The sequence below is a fragment of the Megalops cyprinoides genome, chromosome 2, assembly GCF_013368585.1.
Source record: "Megalops cyprinoides isolate fMegCyp1 chromosome 2, fMegCyp1.pri, whole genome shotgun sequence".
NCBI lineage: Eukaryota > Metazoa > Chordata > Actinopteri > Elopiformes > Megalopidae > Megalops > Megalops cyprinoides.
In genome coordinates, this window is record NC_050584.1 from 4,364,937 (window position 1) to 4,387,806 (window position 22,870).

Below are 22,870 nucleotides of genomic sequence, written 5' to 3' on the forward strand. Positions count from 1 at the left end.
AAGTCTGCTCGTTCCTTGTTTTCAGATCAAAAATACTCGCTAGGCAAAAGCGATAGATTTAAGCACAGTACTAAATTCCATCTGTGAGGTGCAAGCAGAAAGCATGCAGTCTGCACCAAAGAGAAAGTAACGATAATGTTCTATTTACATTAAATATATGATATTCAGAGACAAATATGGAAAACATCTTTTTATTCGGTGCTGTGCCATAGAGTAATGCAAACACCAAGGCCCACCATTTACAGAATTTACCACTGACCTAACAAACATTAGTATATATCCCACAGATAACCTTTAAAAACAATATCCATAATCACTGAATACTAAATTGGAATCATGAGTTTCACAGAAAGAAGACAAACTAATATACAAATACAGTCCTTACATTTGTATGCTGCATTTCATTGCATTCTTTGAAATTAAAAAGGAAAACAAAAACTTTAATAAGTAACCAGAATATAGTGGACCATTAGCAATAGGCTTTATCCGTTTGTAGAAATTACTCTTCCGATTAACAAAGATTTCTTATGCCATAAAGGTACACCTCACAAAAGGTAGCCCAGAAACCCAGTGTGTAGTAAAATCAGCTGCATACAGGATTGCTCACTGTGCTGGTGACGTAATCTCAAACCAGTTACTGCCCTTTACCAGCAGAGGGAAATTTTACTTTTGTTTCACAAACATGTTTACTGACCACACAATTTGATTTTCCTTTTATAACAATGAAATGTTGTGTTTCAAAAACGTAGAATAGCTAGTACTTTGAATTATTTTAAGTATTGTTTAAAGTATTTTTCTGTAATTATAACTCTGTAAAAGTACACAGGCAATTACCATCTATAACCAGAGTAAAATACTGCTGCTTTTTGTAGCATTATAGTGCTGATATTTAGATTAGGTGCTATTAGTTACCTTAGGATTATTTTGCAATGCTTTATTTAGTTAACTGTCTTGCTCAAGGGATATCCATTACAGTTCTGTGAACGGGGGTGGCATTTGCTGAATATGTTGCCTTAACAAATTCCTTGTTCTGAATGCAAAACAGGAATGACAGAGTATGCGCAGAGTATTTCACCTATAATGTAGAAATGTCAATACAGACAGCAACACATTTCACAAAATGTTCACTTCCTTTTCATTTCAGACTGCATGAAAAGAAGCTATAGAGGCTTTTATGAACACCAAAAATGACATTATTGGAAGGCACATGTTTTTAAGTTGATGCTGGTGCTGAGGGATCATTAGCAGATGATAATCTGCAATGAATCTCAGCTCCCACACAGGGTACATTTTGGCTGTGATCTACAGCCTTAAATGAGGTCTATCATCGCTGAAAGGAAATGGCAAGGCCACTGTCAACTGATATCACAGGCAGATTTATATTCAGCAAAGCACACAGTACTGGTGTCTGCACGTATTAAAAGAGTTTCATAGTTTTTATAGACTGCTTTGAATAATAAGCAATATTAGTTGACTCAGTAGGTTACAAAGCATCTAGAATTACTCTGTGACAAACCTTTTGGGACCCCCTGTCTGATTGCAGGGAAATGGTTTTTACTATGTATGGTCTAAGCAGAATAACAGACTAACACAGCAGGGTCCAGCACATAACTCTTGACTTCAGTTTGATATAACTTTTCTGAATGATTTGGAATGCAGAATTAGGGCAAGACAAGATGATCATAAGTGGTGGAGCTGACTAATGCTTTACAGAAGTGGAGCAAATTACCATCAGCCTTCACCCAGAAATTAGTAGACAATCTTCCAAAATGCACTGAAACAGCCATTAAAGCCAAAGGCGGGCCAACACACTATTAATTACTTAAAGACATATTTTATTCATAACTACTCCCATCCCATGGCTTTTGGCAGGCTGGTGTAAATTGAATAGGCAGAAATATTACTTAGCTTGGGCTCACTACATAGCGTTTATGATGAAGGTTGGAAGGTTATCTACAGAAAAAGCCCTTTAAGTACCCAGCTTTTTGCACAGAACAGAAAGTACTATTTTGCCACTGCTATTTAAAATAATGATCTTACAAACACTGAACTTTTGACCATGGGGTTATCAACTTCCACATTGGCAAAGGCATTAGTGTGTACGGTGTGCTTTGACACTATTTTGATGACCTCACATTGGAAACTCAAAGTATTTTGTGCTCCACATAAATATGAGGCTAGTAATACATGCATGCTACTGCTTGTCCCAGTCCAGTGTTAAACAAAGATACTGAAATGAATGACATTCAGAATTAATTACAATTACATTAAAATGTTCCCAACAAACAGATATACAACCTACAATGCACAGTAAATGTAAATATAATTCTGATGTTTAACATAATTTAAACCTGTTGTCCTTTCTAACATCAAGGTAATAGCTTTTAGAATACAGCAGTCATCTATTAACAAAATAAAACATGTTTCTGTTAACTTGCCCATAAAAGGAGCTAGATGGAGCTTTGTGCAGCAGGTTTGTGATGGGGACTTGACTCTTCCTCTCTGCTGCGATGGAGACTTGGGCTTTTTCCTCAGCTGTGATGGGGACTTGGGCCATTCTTTCAGTTAGGTAAACGTCTCTTGTTGGAGTTTGTGTGCTATAGGACTGCAGTGTTTGCTGGTTCCACAACCCCACCCCTCACACCACAGTGTTAAAATTATACATTTAATCACTTTACTCAATGACACTTTTTAACAATGTAGCACTTGTACCAACATTTTTGAGGAAGTAAAGAAAAGTGCATTGTCTTTACTTGTTTCTGTGCTATACATGATTGCACTCTAAAACTGCACTATCACGTAACATTCAAAACCATGGTCTGATAGCAGCCTGCATGTGTGGCATAAATAACATTTGTTATTACAGAAGTAATCACTCCATGCCAAGGCAATTGGACTTAAGGCAAACGGAAAATAATACATGTATTGAACCCCTTCTACCAATATATGCTGATAATAGCTATAGGCTGTGTTCTGTGGCTCTGAGAAAAATGGAAAGAATCTTCAACCTGTTCTAAAGGTTCAGAGTGAATAAACATAAAGCATTATTTATTATTTCTAGGCATGTCTGTAGCTACAAAACTGTCCCTTATGGACTGAAATGTTACTAGCATGAATAAGGAATAATGTATGTATCCTAATGTAGGGTGCTTTTCTGACAAAGTTTTATGATTTTATCCAGCTTTCATGATTTTACAGTTACATCTTAGAATGTGTCCTTACAATGTTTAATACACAAATGATTAACGCATTAAACTAAGATTTTTTCTTGGGTTTATACTTTTCAAAGAAAAAGAAAAAGTATGCTTATCCAGGGTGATTTCTGTAGCGTGCATTTTTTTCAAATTATCCATTTATATAGCAGCTGCTGAAGCAAGTCAGGTTCTGAGCCTTTTTCAAGGGTAACACAGCAATGCCCCAACAGGGATTTGAACTTTGAACCAGCTGGTCGAGCTCCCTCACCACTATATCACCCTACATAAAAATGATGTGATACCCTTTCACAGCAGTGCTGTTAAAATATATTAATAATAAAAAATATTTTAAAAATCCCTCAACCAAAATACCATTTTTTTGAACACTTATTTTAAAAATCCAAATTGACACTTAAATATTGAATCTACTACCTAATTCATTTTTGATCTAAAAATAACATCCCTACAGTTGCATCGTCTGTAGACTTTAGTAACTCAAATTTCTTATTGTGCCTCAACACAAACGTCAAAAAGATCAGGTATATTCCCTCTCACACACAGACAAACACAGACACATACAGACAAACACACACACTTACAAACTGTTTTGCACACAATTCCGTTCCATGGATAAATATGAACATTTCTAACACAGTACAGGTGAATGACTTGGTAAAAGCGAGGCATACTAGCTTTCTGGCTGACTTCAGAGCAGAACTGAAGCAGAGCACAAGCATGTGGAGGGAATGTCAGGCCGCCAAACATGTCATTTCTGCAAGTGACCTTGGCATGGAAATTAGAACCATGTTATTGAGAGCTTCTCTTTCACCTGGGTCTCAGCTGAAGTTCACAGCAAATGTCCACAGTGATTCTCACCTGCTGACTCTGTCAAATGGGAGACTCTGCATTAGGGTACACAGTTCTGGGCCTCAGGGGCCCATAGTGTATAAAAAGCTCTTTGGTAATTTCCTTTTTCAAGAGAAAGGACAATACAGTTGTGAATGACAGTTTGCTTGGGTGGGCAGAGGGTCCGAATGGAAAGACAACCAGGCACCTCTGGGGTGTCCTGTCACATCCAGATTCGGTAAAAGCCCAGAACCACTGTTAGACAGGTGAAGACTGAACCTGAAACGACAGAAAGAGAGCATAAATGGGACTGTTTTCCAAGTATCGTGGCCATCTTAAGCTTAACGCCTTATCTGCTACAATCAATAGGAAATCTCAAGCAGAGAAATGTCTCCCTAAGGATTTTAATTTAAGCATACAAATAAGGGATGATTCGGGGCTCCAGAGCAACTCATTGGTTAAGGTGCCTGAAAGGGCTGGGCATGTCAGCAGGGATTGATCGTCTCACTGCTTTTAGGCACCCTGCGAGTTTTCAGGTGCACTCACATGACGTCAGCAGATTCTTGCATAAATGCAAGAAAAGTGACAGCAAAACATTGTGAGGGCATTTTGTATTAAACACAGATTCAAAAACAGAAAATTTGAAGGACTATTTCTGATGCAAGACATAGAAATAAAGTAAATTATTTCATTTCATGTCCTGCAACTATTTACTAAAGAGGTCACTACATTTTTGTCAAAATGTGATCATTTTTAAACCAAAATTACAGTTTGAAACCAAGCAATAGTTTCACTTCATTTTTGCACAGAAACAAATATTGTGGTAGTTATGAAAAATAATGACTTTAATTTTTTTATGTTTAAATACACCAAGTGAATCAGGGCCTAAGCTGCATTACCTGCTAGGTATTTGATAGTGTCAAGTTTGTGGGACTCCAGCATAGTTTTCAGGCCTGCCACCTCAGTGTCTATTTTCATGTTGGTCTGGGTCATATGTCGATCCTGCTCAGCATTCTAGGGGTGAAAAGATACGCCAAAAGTTCAGGTGAAAACAGTTACACAATTAAAACACAACAACATCACAAAAAAACTGCTCAACACTCCAAAAAGTGTTTAATGAGCAATAAGACAACACTTGTACCACTGAGGTCTTATTATGATCTTCACATGCCATGTGCAAATGGGTCAAGATATGCATAAATTAAATATCAAGTAAGGTGCTGAATTTCAGCAATGAGTGATTATCAATGGAATCTGAACCAAAAATAAACACTGACCACAAGGGGGAGACACATGCCAGTGTTTATTGAATTTTATGCATTAATTTTTCATGCATGGGAAGTAATATAATAGGTTTAGTGATCCTGCCTCAAAGTCAGCTTAAAAGTTTATGATTATTTATAACAGAACAACAACAGTGGCTGCCACCGTATGTAGTGTCTGGTAGGATACTGGGATATCCAAGTTCTCAAATTATGGATCTTCATCCCCTGGCTACCCTGATCCAAATCCTAAATTGAAGGCAATTATATCTAAATTGTTTTGCATGTGGGTTTAAGATTATATTTAGTGTACTACATCTGCAGATATGGTAATAAGTAAAAAGTATTAGATGCGATAAACAGGTATTGAAGCAAGATTGCAATTATGATAAGGGGCAAATTAACGAGACTTCATGTAAAAAGTGACTTGTAAGTCCAGTATGACTGACACACTGACAGTGGTGTAGCTAGTACTAAGTGACAGTGTTCCTGTACACACGCACCATCTCCATCATTTCAGTCCGGGCCTCTAACAGCTTCCTCTCATGCTCGGCTTTCTGAAATAAAAGTTGACCATTTCAGAATTCAAAATAAAACATGCTTCATTTCAACGGTTTGCTTTGAGTATCAGTACTTAGTACTGATCAGAAAAATCAATATTATGCCTCAAAACATGGCATCAATCTATGTGATTCCCTCCCAAACAACTTTCGAGACATGGCAATCAATCATGATCATTGCATGAGTTGGTTTAAGATGACAAAATACCATCCCTGCTGTTTTTCACCATTATTAAAAAATGATGCATCAAAATAATAAATAAAAAGACAATCCATATACTTCTACAGCAATTTAATTGTGGATATTATGTGCACTCACACACGAAAGCATACTGCTTGCTCCAATATACTTTCATCTGTTTTATCATGATGGATTATGAAATTAATTAGCACAAAAAATGTATCTAATATTCTGTGGTTATATCTCTAAACCTTTTACATTAGCCTTTGAAGACTGGTATCGGGGCTAGAAACTAACTAGAAACTTGTTAATAAAAAAAAAAAAGTTCAATTCACTGAAAAGCACTCAAAATATAGCTTTGATGTGTCAACATGGGAAAATAAGCAAAAAGCCTGTTTCTCACAGAAAGACACTACAAACCAAAACAACCATTATGGTGTTAGTGTAAATATGCATACATTGTGCTACGTTTGACATTGTAGCTTTAGATTGGACAAGCATTACTGAAATGCTAGTTTTGATACTTTTTTAAAAACCTCAACCAGTGATATCTACAGTATATTTTCTATGGTAAACAGGCATTTACTCTTTACCATTTCCTTTATTCTGCTCTTCTCCAAATTCATGTCCAGGAGGTTGTCTGAACGCACTTTGTTCATCACATCCTGCAATTGACAGAGCCAGGGCAGTCATTTCTTGATTTCAGTTACTGAAGACAATTTATAAACTTTGACAGATGGCACATTAGCTATTTGCAAAATGTGGTGGTTTAGGGCTAAATTGAGGACTATGGTACTAAAAAGTATTAAGAGGAAATTCAAAGAACTCTGGACCATATCAGAGTGAGAGATTTTGAATCAAATCCTGCTGTGGGTATGCTTCATGTCCATGTTAATTGTGTTCTTCTCACTTATTTGAACCTCCAGCAACATTTTGTTTCAGCAGACCCAGATGAACAAGGAGTCACTGAAAAACTAAACCTACATTTTCCTTGTTTAAGCTGCAAAGAGAATTGAAAACCAATAAAACTGCAGCTAAAACAAAAAAACGTTTTTAACAACTACGGATACTTGGGGCCAAAATCATAAACAACTCCATACTCACAGCTAATTGCATCTTCAGTTGTAAAAGCTCAATCTTGACTTTCTAGAGGGGAGAAAGATGAGTATATTGACATGTTTTTCAGTCAGAGGCTGGTAGATTCTGCTGAAGGGTAAACGAAACTTCATGAATCCCTTCATATCTTAGATTACATGCATCAATGACTTGTTCGTTGAATCAGTATTTTAATCAGCTCAAATGTCATGATTTACAGGTAATGGCAGTTTTACACAATAAGTGATGGCTGAAGCTTGACTCACTGATCATTAGTGAGTTCTTACATGCACTGCTTAATAGTGAAGGTCTTGTTGTGCAACAGTCTGTTTCCGTAGAGGGCATGTTCTGCGAGATGGCCGGCTTAGTTAGCACACCTAACCTCATTCTCAGACAGCAACGCAGAAAACTCGCTCTTCTCCAGTATGATCATGTCCTTTTTCACAGCTGCAATCTGTGACATCACTCTTTGAAGCATTATTTCCTGTCAGCAAACAATGAGAGTCCTGGCATTTATTTTACTGACCATCAAGAGGAGCTGTGTTACATAGTTCCTGAGAGCTCCAGTATTCTACCTCTTTGTGGTACTTTTGGCTCATGTTTTGTAGTAGAATCTATCCAGCAAGCAATTCCAACAACATGTGAAATATCATGTTCAAGAGAGATATCTTCAAGTTACTTTTGCATTACGGATAATATATAAGATCTGAAAAAAAAAGTCCAAGCCATAGACTTTGACATCAAGAGCAAAGGGTGCAAGTGAGGTCTTTTACAAACCCTATAACAAGTATTGCACTGAAAGACATACATTTATCTGGTAAAAAAAATCTATGAAATTTAAACCTGCTGCACTTTGGTGACCATGTCCTTGTAGATAACATCCATGTTAGAATTGGTGATCCTCACCAGGGCAGTAACAATGACCTCTGCCTGCTGGGTGCTGAACCCTGGGGGAAGTAATATGACAGACTAGTGTCAATCACCACAGCTCCATATATCACATATTGCATCAAGAAATAAATTAGCTCAACATCTCTCGTCCATAAAGAGCAAGCCAACACCCCTAAGATGCAATGAAATCAAAAATTTACTCTTTATAAAAAAAAAAATGCTGCTTACCATTCTCTTCTAGAAGTTGAACCACAGCATGTGTGTCGAAGAAAAACTTTCGGTTCTCCGATTTTGTAGTATCCGCCCTTTTCAAATCATACTGCAAGACTTTAACTGAGGTGCTCAATTCTGCATTAAAACAAGACAATGAGGTTTTCACATTCAGTTACAGCTTCATTATGCAACAACTGGTTTTATCAAGTCACAGAAATTCACAGCTGAGTTTCAAGAACTTCTTAGAACAATTATGCCACTATGATCAAGTAGGAGGTTCTTCAAACTTCACAGCAGGGGATTTGGCAAAAAGAAAGAAAAACAAAGAAAATACACCAAGAAACCAAACTAAATCAATTTATGCTGCTGGACAGAAAATGCATACCCAATTTGGTTATGTATATCCTAAATTTGAAAGCCCTTTTTGTTATTTTCAAAATTTTAGACATCTATGCTTCTAAAAAACCAGGAGCCATAAACAATTACTTGATGCAAACAAACTCACACACATCTCTCAGCAGATTTTGTGTGTAAAGGTGTCCTATGCTAAACTGGAAATACAAGTAACTAGTTATACTTTGGTTGATGTAACTCTTCGGGGTGCATTGAAAATAACTGTTAATGTATATTAGGCATGCTGATGTAATCCATTCTTCCGACAGGTGTTAATTTGCAACTGGAGCGAGATACTACACATACTCAGAGGATAAAATAAGGACTAGAAAGGAAAGTTTGAGGCAAACTTTAAGTTGGCCTGAAAAATCCTAGCATGGTAATAGCTAGTAGTTACAAGCTTTGCTTGAGAGATGGTCTGCATCTGTAGCCACTGTAATTGGCCCTTTGCGACATCAGCTGCAGGTTAGAATGTAAAGATTCTGAACATTCTATCCATGTAAGTCAACTGGAAGGTTTTCAATTTAAAAATCAAAATCACTAACAAATGTACGATAACAATGCTGCCCCAATAATTACTTGATAAATTTCTCTGGAAGAAGTCATGGATATTATTTATTTACTGGTTTTACTACTAGTTAGGGGTGCAACGAATAATTGACGTAGTCGACTAAAATCGATGACCAAATTAGTTGCCAACGAATTTAATTGTCAATTAGTTGGTGTCATTGTGTGTATTTTTCGTGCTGACTCAGAATGCTCAGACATGTAGCCTAAGCTACATTGCTTTACTGGAGTGAACAATACAGATGGCAACACCTTCACGACCAACGACCTCAAAAGTGTGGCAGCATTTCACTCTTAACCCTTTCGCACACCACTTATTTTTTATGCTCTGTAGCCTGCATGTTATGTTACATAGTTTGTTATGTTTTCATTAGCGTTATTAAGCTTCTCATAGTTTTCAGTTAACATTTGCTATATTTTTTAATGTTAAATCGCTGTTTCCTCAAAGATAAAATTAGCTAGAATTTTTCCAATCTAGTTTTCTAATCGCACTGATTTTAGCATAAGCGCTAAACGGCTAATCACACTGGTGTGACCGTACGCGCGAAAGGGTTAACTCTGCCAAGAAGGTTGTGAACAGCAACATTTGCAAACCTGACCTTGCCTGGCATGGGAGCACATCAGTTATGCTCGAGCACGTTGGCTCTCTGGATGATGAAGACTGGTCTAGTTAAGTTAGTTAGCTAGCTAGCATAGCCAATGTTAATGTTAAAAGCCATATTACTTCATGTTATGAGCTGTAACGTTTTCTACGTTGAAATACATTTTCTCTTGATCAATAAATTATTAATGACATTGAACATACAGTGTAGCAAATAATAACCTCTTATTCACAACAATCCTGTTTACATTCCAAATGTGCCCTAATTTTACAATGTTAAACCAGAGCCCGTCTCTGCTTAAACGTTGCATCTTTGCCATGGTGACGTTTATGGCTGGAGATAGTGTTGCTGCCGAGTACACAAGTTTAGAGAACACCGGAGAATTTGATACTTCCTAAATCATGAAACATTTCTACAACTCATGTCTATGCGTGCGTGCCCAATGTGGGCTGCATTGGAATTAGTGATGTTACGTTTGCGACCCCTCCGAGCCTTTTGAACGGCTCTTTGGTACAAACGAAGGGATCCGAGTCGCACTTGAGAGCCGTTCTTTTTATCGTTGTGCCCAAATTTCACTGCCTGCCCCAAATTCATTCAGTGTAGCACAGTGGTTAAGGAGCAGGAGTTGTAACCAAACGGTTGCTGGTTTGACCTGAGAGAGAGAGGGAGGGAGAGAGAGAGAGAGAAAGAGATTTTTTCCCCAACCCCAATTGTTTTGTGGCGGTTATGTTGTAAAGCACAAATACACAATGACATCAGGTCTTAATTCGAATGAGTTATGGGTTTGTTGGACCTCCATGGATGGCTTTCTTCAAAGGAAGCAGACGTACTCCCCAGCAAGAAAATGCCCTCACTGAATTAGTCCAACCTCAAGCTAAATTTAAAAGGCGATACATAAATAAGAGCCATTGAGCGTGCTTTATAATCCGAATAGCCGATTATTTGTTTCAATAATCAATAGATTATTCGACTATCAAAATATTCGTTAGTTGCAGCCCTACTACTAGTACTTTATTCTATCATCATTCTATCTTTATTTCTATCATCATACCAAATATGTAAATAAACTGTTTCAAGTTTAGCACTTTTATTTTTAATACTATCTAAATGTGTAATACACCTTAAGATTGCCTACGGACACAAAAAACAAAGGAAATGATTATGCCAACATGTTGTAAACAACACTGCCTTTTTAACCCAACACATCAGCAATATCTTATCCATAAGTCTTACATGCAATGTATAAATACAGGGTGCGTCAAAAGTAAACTGCTGTTGATACTGGCAGTGAAAGTTATTTTTAGGTAAAAACTGCAAAGTTAGCAGATTTATATTTAAAATTTCTTCAATTATATTCTGTAACATTGGATATTTCAATACTTATTAATACTAGAATGTACAAGAGCAGCTATCTGATGCCAGCATCAACTGCACCACCTTAAAATGCATTTTTATTTCTCATGACATTTGATTGGACATGTACAGTAAGTAGGTACTGAATGCTTTTGGGTTGCAATGACAACGTAGATCCCAAAGGCATCAACATCAGACCCTTTGCCATTTTGACATCAGACTACCTTGACAGATAGTGTTTTCACAGAGACTTATAATATTTGATGTTCTCATGTAAGTGCTTTCAGATTCAGATAACGCTGCCTTACCCAGGACACGGATGTACTACTTTCTGGTTATGAGTGTGTTATGAGTAAATAACTCCTAAATCAGTTCAAGTATGGAATCATTAAAGAATTAGATTAGCCAATCTAATTTATTATATGGATCAGAGAATATACCCACCATCACAGCAGAACTGATCTATGTGATCACCCACTGGTTGCGTAATCGCGAACAGTTGTGGACAACGGCAACCCTTGAGGGGACTACTGCGCCGACGTCTGCCGTTTGAATCGGAAAGGCCAATTCGGTGGTTTCATAATGATCGAATTTTGACACTCAAATACCCTTCCCTTTGATTCAACAGCTAAAAGGGTTGCATAACGTTTATCCCGCGTGGCTGTAAAGCACAATAGCTTGTCTGCACTCTTGACTAATTATGAAAGAAATGTTTGCTCTAGAATGGAAGTCGCTCTATACGTCATCAAAATCGCTGAATTCTGCAAGTTAAGGACTTAACAATACTTGTTAGTTCGTGTTCACGTGCTTGTGCGTCGATAACGCCCGCAGACGCTGATCCTGGATCCGTTAAAGCTTAATGAAAAAAACAGCTGTTTTCATATTTGAGGTGGCTTAGCTGCTCCTGGATTATCATGGGGGCAGAATTTAACTATTTTTTTTAGGTAATTAACGTCGGCTTTTGTCAACCGTCTTAAAATTGAAGGCACACGTCCAGCAGTCAGTTACACCACGTGCACTGGCATTGAGTTTACAAACATATTGCTTTGTAATACCCACCTCTTACCAGTAGACGGGTGCGCTTTAAAAATGACAATGTAGTGTCCATTCCTGTGCATAAGACTCTCCGCCTTCCTCTTAAGCATAACATTGCACCAGGTCTAGCAGGCATTAGTCTGGACGATGTCGTGTCCTTTGGAGTGACAAGCGTAGGATTCTGCCAAAAAGAATGCCAAAAAAGTCGTCGGCTGAAGCTTTTCGAAGGTTGTGGAACATGACCGACTACCTTGACAAAGTATTTCCAGGACTGTAGAGAGACAAATGCGTCGAGCATATTGCGGCAGCGGTACATGTAAGGTTACTTTTTAGTTTTTTAGGTGCATCTCCTCCAAAACGAACGTTGAGATCCCTCAAGGACAGCTCTTTTCACCTTCAAAACACGTCTTCCAAAAATGCTCAAAAGCAACTTTCTTTCTTTTTCTCGAACTGTACTTCCTTACACTGACCTACATGATCGCTGCCTTAGCGCTGTCATCCTTGCTTTTCCTCCTTGGCGCACACTTTACGTAGTTGATCCTACGTCAACGCGCTGGGCTCGTTGAACGAATCACGAGCGAGAGTCTGAGCTGCGGTTTGTACACTTCCTGCAGGTCTACGGTACTCTGTCCTTGCGTACAAAAAGGCCAAACCGTCTTGTCAAATATTGATATTGCCTATTTATGGAAAAACAGTAAAATAATTTATACTTTTAAGTGTAATTTTACTAATATATGATATGCAATACAGATAACAATGTTCACATCATGTTAAGGGTTTTTGATGTTTCTGAATGGCTATAACCATTACGGTGCAAAACATAATATGTTCATTAATACAATGTTTATATGTAACTGAGGCTGGGAGCTAATTTGAAGATATCAGTGTATTTGAAAATAAACCACATGGGAGAAATGTTTGGTTGGACATGAAGTCGTGGGCTAGTATACGCGTTATCGGTATGGCCAACCGTGCGATTTGCATGCATGTCATATCGTCATGAAACCATGCCAAATGCCTTTGTGGTCTAAGTCCAGGCCAAGAAAGAGTCAGAGTGGGGGAGCAGGTCTTTCTTTTTCGTTTTTTTTTTTTTTTTAAATTGATGTAGGAGACTATTCAACAATAAGAGATATGTCAAGAATGAATAAAGGAAAACAGATATAAAATATTTGGCCATATACAGACTGATATTTTGGGGTAGATTACTGAGGTTACTTAATTATTTTAAAAAAAGTCCAGCACTACTCAGCCATCTGAGCAAACCTTATAAGCGTTCCTTGACAGGCTGGATGTCTATGAACCAGCTGCATTTATTTTTGACACACGTAGAACATATTCATAATTACCATTGCAAACTGCAGGTGAAATATTTTCGCTGTGCTAGGAGTAGCCAGGTAGGATGATACTCTTGTTGTGTACTCTTGCTGTTTGAACCCTCATGGTCATGGGCCAGTGGGACATGATAAACATTGGGTCACCATTTTGTGCAATTTGGAACTGCAGCCTTTGTTAGTAAAAATGTGTTGTACGTGAACAGTTACAACAACAACAGACACAGTAACAAATGTCTGAATTTGTCAGAGATGTTTATTTAGAAACAGAAAAAAATTCAGAAATGAAAATTAGAACACCATTTTTATATTGTCTACGCTGTACCATTTACATGCTCATATCCTACTCCCAACAAAAAAGACATGGAAATAGTTTGGCCATCTAATGCATGTGGCTTTCAGCAAAATTTACTGAAGAACCTCCATAAATATTTATTTGTCACAGCATATCCAACAGCTTTCTCAGCATGCCTGAATTCCAAATAATCAATTCATGCTAGGGTGCTATTTTGTATACATTTGGCTGTAAGTGGCTCACTTTGCACTACATATACAACTATTTGGAGCTGTTTATAGCTCGCTCGTCACTGACAGGAAAGGTTTGCATGTTACAGGGGGATATGCACAAGCTGCCCTCAACATGAAATTTAACTGGAATGAAATGAGAAGGGCTCATTTCCTATGTACTCAGTTTACAGTAATTTTAAGTATTAGCATTGAAAATGGCATCAAATCACAGACAAATTAATTGAAGATAACAATAACATCCAGCAGTCAGATAAGATCTGATGTATATTTTTTCCCTTTGATTTATTGTTACTTTATTCTCCACAGGTTCCACAGTTATAGGAACTTCAGTAACTACGCTCTGCAATTTACCATTAATGTAGCTAAAACCAAGATATGTTGGGCACAATATGGTCAGATTGATCTGGTCAGGTCAGCCTCCTGTTAGTGGTTTTCTGCAATGACAATCCATCACTGTAACCACAACTTCAGCATCAAGTTCTCAAAGGCTCCTCTGTGTCCAACTTGCACCAGAATGGAGAAGAAAAAAAGAAATGCATGGCTTATAGAGTCCTTCCTGGGGTTCTCCAAAGCTGCCCTGGGTGGACACTGGCTTCCTTGGTGTCTGATAAATGGAAGGAGACAGGCCTCGGTGGAAGCTGAGGGTGGAGCTTATGCCAAGTAGACCACACAGACGGACAGTGCCACAGCCACGGCTGCCACCCCACACAGCAGCAGGGTCACAAACATCTGGCTGCGGTCACAGCAGCGACTCGGGTCCTCCTCGTTCCCGGACAGCAGGGCTAGCGAAGCGCTGTCGGTGCTGGCTGGGTCAGCGTATTGTGGCCCCCGGGCTTCCACCGTCCACCGCAGCACGCTGACCTTCTGCTCCATTTCCTCAATCATCTGGTCCACCCGAGCGATCTCTACCTCCAGATCAGTCTGCTCCAGCCGCTCCACGCTGGCTGGGGTCTCATCGCGGTTCAGGTCTGGCAGACTCAGGGCCCGGGCAGCCACCTCTGTGGTCTCCCCTGTGCACAGGCAGAGGCATGGTTAAGCACATTTGTATTTTTGAGTCTGTGTGTGTGTGTGTGTGTGGTAGTAGCATTGGGGGCTCCCTCTGTGTTTCACTTTGGAGATATGCATCATTTTTTGACTTTTAGTCATACGTTGTTTAACTGAATATGATATGTTTCAAGGGGACATCTGCTCTGAAGTGTAGATAGATTAGAATTGAATATTGATAGAAATTTAGATTGAGGACAAACTATAGCTGTGCATGGTTACATGTGTTAAAAACAGGGTCTGAAAGAGGGCCTACCTTGAATGCCTGTCTGCACAAAGGCACTGGCCTTGGAGAGAGAAAAGCTGTGACCCATGTCAAAGACCTTGCACATGTCGGCGTGGAAGAGCTCTAGACTGGAGGAGAAGGCCACCCACAGTAGCTCCATCTCCAGCCTCTCCTCTGTGGGCAGGGACTTGTCCCGCAGACTGGTGGTCAGGCGCTGCCGGTTTGCCAGGGCCAGCTCCTGTGCCCGCTCCCGCGTTCGGCGCAGCTCATCCCGCAGGTTTGCGCCATCTGTACAGCCACCCACGCATGCGGCCAGGTGCCGGTAGCACGCCACTACCTGGAAGACACAGGTGACACAGGTGACACAAGCAGGTGAGTTATTTCTAAATTATTTCTGGAGTGACAGTGTCTTTATACATTATTATATACAGTATGATGTATATTACATTATTATAAATTATATATTGCTGTACCCTTAATTTAAGTCATGTTTTTACAGATACTAAACAGAATATTTAGTAAATAGAACAGCACAAACTGGAAACAGGAAATGGTTGTGTGGTGACAACCCTGACCCTCACCTTCTCTGCAATCAACAGGACAGCCCCTACCTACCTCCAAGAACTCATCCAGCCCTACACACCAGCCCGACCCCTGCGCTCAGCAGCAACTGGACGCCTCGCTCCTTGCATGGTCAAGGCAGGAGGTGTTCGTTCTGCCAGACATTGGCGTTTCACCTACATCGCTCCCCAGTGGGGGAACGAACTCCCTGTCCTGCTATGGACAGTTCCATCACCCCATTCCTTCAGATAGGGTCTGAAGACGCAACTCTTCAGACTCTACCTGGACTGACCCAGCACACAATTGCTCCCCCCCCCCCAGTCAGTACTGTTGTAAATTGCTGTGTGCTTTTTGAATTGTTTCTTGTTGCCACCTTTACTCTGACACTCATTGTGCTGTTTGAAGTTGTTGAAGTTTGCTGTTTGAAGTTTGAAGGTGTATCGTATTAGTTGCCCTATACGCTGTAGTTGTACAAATCAGATAGTACTGTGTCCTCAAATAGACCTTGCTCTCAGCTGAGAACTACTGTCTCATTATGGAACTGTACACATCCTGTCCCCGTACTGTCGCTATACTTACTGTATGCACTTTTGTATGTCGCTTTGGATAAAAGCATCTGCTAAATAAATAAATGTAAATGTAAATGTAAACGATTCTGTGGGGGTCAGGAAGATCTGTGCTTGTATTGAGTGAACTTAAATGTACACAGATACACAGGAGAGGAGGAGAGACCAGCCAATAATTCTTATTCTCTCTGATCCTTGCTTATGGAAAGAACACTATTTTTGTTGGATACATTACTGCTTTGCAAACCATTTCAGTGAGATGTTTGTATAATATCTCAGCATGTACATAATACATCAAGGGTTCAAACACAAAGGTATTTGACCCAGAGAGACATTTCTCATTCCTTATCCTCATACCAGTCTTATAAAAGGTAAGCATTGAGAGCATTTAATTAAAAATGTAAAGAGTATAATGTTAACACAAACATGAACTGTGAAGCAAATACTGTATGTAACAGCTTTGCTAATGTCAGTTTGTGTTTAGTTTTTACCCATCAATGATCTCACAATTGTGACTGAGTTAAATTAACCCATACAGAAATGATGCATATTGTAGTACACTGAGAAATGTGTTGATCAGCTCAAGAATACATTGAAAATATAATTAAATATATTAATACAATCCTGAAATCTATTGCAATATACTAAAATTAGAATAATTTACAATTATTGAGCTAAAATATATTCTCTAAAATATAGTGTCAATATATATATTTTGTATGGGAAATAATATAGAATCATACTGTTAAGTTTAGAAAAAATTATATAGAACTGTAGAGTTACAATTATTAAAATATATGGGGGAAAAAAGTAACATCAGGTTATATCACAGGCAATGAAGTAGGAATGAAATGTTATCGGAAGGAGTCACAGCTCTTGTCAAGTAAGATAACTGTGTTAGTTCAAAGGCCATTATGATAGTCTGATAAAAAGGAGCTGTCACAAAACAAAAGAATTAAAATATGTCCAGCAAGATGTCCGGCATACAGTCACCCCACAACATCCAAAAAATCTTAAAAGTCAACATAACTTTTGTACACATGAACTCAATGCCTTTGTTGAACCTGACACAAAATGCCCCCCTCAAGGGAAATTACACAAACACAGAGGCCCTGTATCTTAGCAATACCATGCTTGGTGAATGCTGTCTGTGGTGGCCTAGGCGCCTATGGAGGTAAAATTTAACATGGGATGTTCCTTTAAAAATTATAAATATTTTAGAATCATCATTTAATATGTATATCTAGTTAGAATTTTTAATTTGTCTTAAACTTTATGAAAAAAATCAGTATTTGAAAATGAACATCAGGGATTTTTTTAGATGAATATACAAAGCACACTTTAGAAGTACTGATCAACAAAACTTCAACTAAAAAAGTTGTTTTATTTTCTCATAGAACATCCATTTGTGCTTTGCACATAAAACTAGCTTTTTGTCAACATTGCATATGTGCAGTGTAATATTTAAAATGTCAAATATTGAAACATGTTGATCATGTAATCTTGCAAATTACATTTGTTTTTGGGCTAGTGCCTCAGATAAAAAGTAAATGACATTAGAAAACTACAAAGCCTTCCCTGCATCCTGGACTCATTGGGTAATCCTGAATTGGGTAAATGAACAAAATAAACCAAGGCCAATCCAGATATCTCATTGATGTTCTGATAACCTATTCACACCAGATAAGGTGTGGTAATACTACAATGCTATGCTAAGTAATCTATCTGACCCTTGAAGTAGTGATTGGCATTCTGACTCTTTTTACTGAATTGAGGTATTTCGTTCAGTTCAGTACAATGATTTGTTCATTGAGTCACTGATTAGTTGAGTATCCCACCCCCACCACTCCAGCAAACCCCCCCACCCAAGAGATGGAGTGCTGAAATTGACAAATGCAGTTTATAATTCTTTGATGTTTAATATCCAATGATTTAAAAATGTGTTCAGAATATAATTTTGTCTGTATTATACTATATTTTTATATAGTATAAAAATATAGTTCTTTCAGTACACCTTGTTCAGTGAATCGCGTTCAGTTCATTCAGTGTTTTCTTCTCTGGCCATAGGAAGGCGACTTGAAAATACTCTGTCTTTTGATTTAAGGGACAAATTGTGTCATCATGCAGCAGGACTGATGGCATGTCATTTAAGTTTACCCAGACATTCAGGCGTAAAAAATAAAAATATAGTCATTAACAGTATAATATCCTCAAATGCCCCGCCTTCCATAATTCTACCAAATGTATGAAGTGGTGGTAGTTTTTAATGAAAGAGCAAAGACAACGGCATTAGCACATTGTGAAAACGTGTAGGCTGTTGTTCGGATGTTGTGTTTAGCTATTAGTGAGTTCACTACAATATTGATAGGTTACACTTCTCCTATGCATGTGAAATACTGAAAAAAAAAAACACACGTCACACAGTAGATTTTTTCTGCACCCTTGCCCCCCAACACTCCCCGTCCCCAAGTGTTCAAGCAAAATTACTGAACAATAAACAGATACTGACTGGCTTATCATATAAAAATGTGACTACAGCATTCATTACAAAAAGTACAACAGTCCATACATCTACTATCATTATCAGGTAGGCTAATTTATATCTAGGTATTAATGAAGAAAAATATCTTTCATCACTTTATTATTAACTATTTGGATCAATTACAATAGATACAATATTAAACTGTGTTTTAATTCACTGTATTGACTTTGTCCTGTTCAGCCTGAAAGTCCACCACACTAACAAAGTTAGATAAGGGAGAAGAAGGCCTGCTCAGTAAAGATAATGCTCTATGGCTAGCAGCTGATGACTGTGCAATGGCAGTTTGTTGGAAAACCCACACACTGTCTAGCCTACATGACAGAGCAATATAAATAGCCTAATCAAAAAAAAGTTTTCCTGCTGCAACATGGTGCTCATTTTAGCTCATTCATCTCATTTTAGATTGTTCACATTTTTCATAGGCTAATATGATGTCATGAAACAACTGACAAACTACACATTACTTACTGAAATGTCTAGATATAGTTATAGAATAGAAGTACATTACACTGCCAAAAATAAAGTTGGCTATTAATTGTATAACAACCTAAACTTAGTAACTACCTTCATTAGTAATTAGCTTAAAATGACAGTAGAGACTTGTTTTTTATTGTATTGCAATCTCAAGTATAATATTTGTCCATAATAGATCAATTTTTTGGCTAGGCTATGTTTTAAACTTCACAGACTAGTATGACGAGAAATGGAGTCACTGTGGTTGGAGAGGGAAACACACTGAATGAATTGAACAAGATTCAATAAACGAGAAGTTTTGAAAGAACTGAACAAGATTCACTGAACAAAATGTCCTAAGAGAATGAAAGAACTGAATGATTCAGTGAATTTAAAGAACTGGATGAATGAACAAATTATTTGACTATGATTCATTCTGTGATTGGAGGCATTTACTGTCAATGACTCTACTAGTTGTGATATGCTGCCTGGACACCAGTCCACCTCAATTTAATGTTTTCTCCACTCACAGTCATTGTTGTTGCTCAAAGCATATTGGGGAGGTTGCCTGACAGGTGAGTCAAATGAATGAATGTTAGAATTGTGAACCAGTACATACAGTATACTGAAATGATTCAAAAAGATTTGTTCAAAAAGATTTACTCGTTCACGAACTGCACAACACCATCTTGAAGGTAAAAAGTCTAATCTGGTAGTATGCATATTCAAAGGTATACTAGTAGGAGTGTTACAATTTGGTGGAATAATATGTATGTACAAGGAAGTAGCCTAGGAAAAAAACTGTTCCTACTGTTGGTTTCATGTAATAGATGCCTGTTATGATAAAATGTGCACGTGAATTGAATGGAATAATATGCAGGAACTATTATTCTGTATTTCAGCAAATCCCAGGCATATATTTGCTCTGAGCTGCTTAACTTCATATGGGAGCAGCAGGAGAATTAAACGAAGCGTCAGACAGAATTTAGACATCATTGGATCATCACCACATTTCTATAAATACAAACAACAAGAGAATTTTCATTGAAACATCCTTTGGGCCTCACTTTGTGTGTGTCATGCTGCATGACGTACGTGGCAGTTATTGTTAATAATCTGCTCCATATTAAAGATCTATTCTTAGATAAGCTCTAGGGCTTTGGGTGATTGACCCTCTTCCATCATAGGCATGTTACTCTTTCAAGGGATAATAGAAACAAGTATTGGTATGCAAAGCAGCTTGAACCACTTCTTCAGGTTAGTCTGGTCTGGAATGCTGGTTTCTTGGTCAGATTACTTCCTCCCAAACATCTTAGAAATGTCTGGGAACAATGTGTCCATCATTCAATCAGCATTTGCTTCTCTATGGAGCACTGTAGTCGCTCATAGTGTGGAAAACAGTTGCAGCTTTTTCTAGTATTGTATTTGCTATCTCCAGTGTTCCTGCAGAGTTGAGACAGGCCTAATATGCCTATTCCATGATGGGGGTACAAAAAAGAAAAGAAAAGAATGAAAAAATATGTTAATTTGTGAAAGAAAATGTAGATTTCTAGAATCTTGGTAACGTGTGGATTTTTATTACCCTGAACCATTAATAAGAAAGGAAGAAGGTCTATACTTCTATAGTGTGCTAGCATACAGCTGATAACATTCACACTGGCCTACATGTGAAGCAGAGCATCCCTATAGTATGATTTGGCTGAAATTCCTCTTCCTATGTTTTGATGGTCCTGTTTTTTTTTACATTAATTATGTAGTTCTGAGCAGCACATTTGTAGGCTGGGAACTGTAATTCACAACACAAACAACATCACATATCTCAAAGGTAGACAGATACGATGGTATTTAACCAGTTTGAATCCCATCAAATTTCTCACACCTAATTTCGCATCTAAGTGATATATCAGGGAGCCATAAGGTATAATTCAAATGACATATTTAAGGGTGCTCCAAATCTCAGTCCAACAATGGGGCATAGTAACGTAGCACAGGGTCTTGACTTTGCCCTTTTAAGGAAAGGCTCCTGGATTTGGTCATTTGTTTGAGGTAACAGTTTCAGAAAATATGTCTTCTGGGAGCTATGGTAGCTGCAGTCCCTGTACTGATAACAACTCCATGATGTCCAGCAAAATGCACTGCATTTAAAATGAAAGTTCTTTGTTAAGAAGCCATTGAGAATTATAATAATGATATCATGACCAGATAATTATTCTAATGCAACTTGTGTGTCGAATTCTATGCAGTTAGTTCCAAAAGCATTCTCTCTTTGATTCACACAACTGGGGCCATTGTTCAGCGTAGTGTGGAACAACTGTAACATTTTTTTTATCACTGGATATAGTAGGAGTCTACAATGGGCTCTTTCTATTGAGGTAAAGTGCTTTTTCACCCACAGGGAAAAAGCCCATTTGCATTCTCTTTTTTTGGAGTTTGCTTTTACATCCTGGAGCAGCAATGCAGATGTGACAAGCGGCAGGAGCTGGAGCTGGATCTCACTAAATGGCATATTAGAGGGGTTACCCCTGCTCTTTAGCTATGCCAGTGCACTGCAGTGGGACCACCACTTGTTTTACCACAAGCTTACTCTGCATTACCGTGGACACACAGCAGTCTGCTTTGAAGTATTTATAGAAACTAGCAGAAGCAAAGTACAGAAACTGAACTTGTGAAATAAGTTTTTGTGCCTCCAAAATATCCGTCCTGCCCTAAACTGTATAAATAACTGCAGGTAGTGTTTAAAACCCAGGCATACTCCTGAATATATTCTTTGATATAAATATGGAAACGCATATACTGTATCACATTATATCAGTGTTATCTTTTGAATGTTATGTGTATGCATTCAAATATATTTCATTTATCCATGGTTGTTGTAATATATTCTTGTATATTCTCCCAATGAGCTCATTGCCAGTTATGTGTCAGCATCAAATGGATAAGGTGACTAATCCCTATGCAGTTGGGTCGTGTAAAACATCAATTAAATGAAATGTAGGGTATGCCACAATCACTGTATGCCAATTAGTCATCATAGAAATCATGGTAGTACTCATGAATTTAAGTGTCTTGAAACTCTATAACCGCATCCCACTTCTCATAAGCTAAGCATAGCCTCTCACCTTGTTCAGCGCATCTACAAGAGCCTTTGCCTCCTCCACTGCCTTTGATGAGCTGGCATTGTCATCGTTGGCCACCTTGTTGTTTGAGAGGGTCATGAGGGCTCCTTCAAGGGGGAGTAGTGGTCCTCTCCCTGGTCACAGTGATGGAGAGGGTCTGGGGGAGGGAGGAGGTGCGCCGAAAGTGTAGTGGCAAGACGCACCTCGCTGAGGGGAGCTCACGCCAGGCACCCAGGCTGGAACGGGGAGAATCCCATAGCCAGTCGAGCTAGATGTTGCCCAGGTGGACAGGAGCATTCAAAGAATTTCCC

At 38.4% G+C, this 22,870-nt stretch overlaps 2 protein-coding genes across 2 annotated transcripts; both read right to left on the bottom strand.

Moving 5' to 3' along the window:
- Window positions 1-3,556: 3,556 nt before the first annotated feature.
- On the bottom strand, window positions 3,557-12,691 carry mcur1 (mitochondrial calcium uniporter regulator 1). Its single transcript, XM_036521358.1, has 9 exons — window positions 12,217-12,691; window positions 8,258-8,377; window positions 7,982-8,085; window positions 7,521-7,622; window positions 7,148-7,189; window positions 6,637-6,708; window positions 5,806-5,859; window positions 4,940-5,054; window positions 3,557-4,319 (listed from the first exon to the last, which is right to left on the bottom strand). The coding sequence occupies exons 1-9, from the start codon at window positions 12,506-12,508 to the stop codon at window positions 4,264-4,266; spliced, it is 957 nt and encodes a 318-aa protein (XP_036377251.1). The 5' UTR covers window positions 12,509-12,691; the 3' UTR covers window positions 3,557-4,263.
- A 1,795-nt stretch (window positions 12,692-14,486) lies between these two features.
- Window positions 14,487-22,658, bottom strand: LOC118773816 (regulator of G protein signaling 9 binding protein). Its single transcript, XM_036522913.1, has 3 exons — window positions 22,563-22,658; window positions 15,352-15,658; window positions 14,487-15,061 (listed from the first exon to the last, which is right to left on the bottom strand). Exons 1-3 carry the CDS (start codon window positions 22,656-22,658, stop codon window positions 14,703-14,705), a joined length of 762 nt encoding a protein of 253 aa, XP_036378806.1. The 3' UTR covers window positions 14,487-14,702.
- Window positions 22,659-22,870: the final 212 nt, after the last annotated feature.

Bases quoted from the DNA above. Each gene is read 5' to 3' on its own strand.
- mcur1 (XM_036521358.1), bottom strand. From the start codon at position 12,508: ATGTACCGCTGCCGCAATATGCTCGACGCATTTGTCTCTCTACAGTCC. The intron at 8,086-8,257 runs GTAAGCAGCATT...TACTTCCCCCAG, and splicing joins TCAACTTCTAGAAGAGAATG to GGTTCAGCACCCAGCAGGCA. The intron at 4,320-4,939 runs GTAATGCAGCTT...CTGTCGTTTCAG, and splicing joins CACTATCAAATACCTAGCAG to GTTCAGTCTTCACCTGTCTA.
- LOC118773816 (XM_036522913.1), bottom strand. From the start codon at position 22,658: ATGACCCTCTCAAACAACAAGGTGGCCAACGATGACAATGCCAGCTCA. The intron at 15,659-22,562 runs GTGAGAGGCTAT...TGTGTCTTCCAG, and splicing joins TTGTAGATGCGCTGAACAAG to GTAGTGGCGTGCTACCGGCA. The intron at 15,062-15,351 runs GTAGGCCCTCTT...GCCTGTGCACAG, and splicing joins TGTGCAGACAGGCATTCAAG to GGGAGACCACAGAGGTGGCT.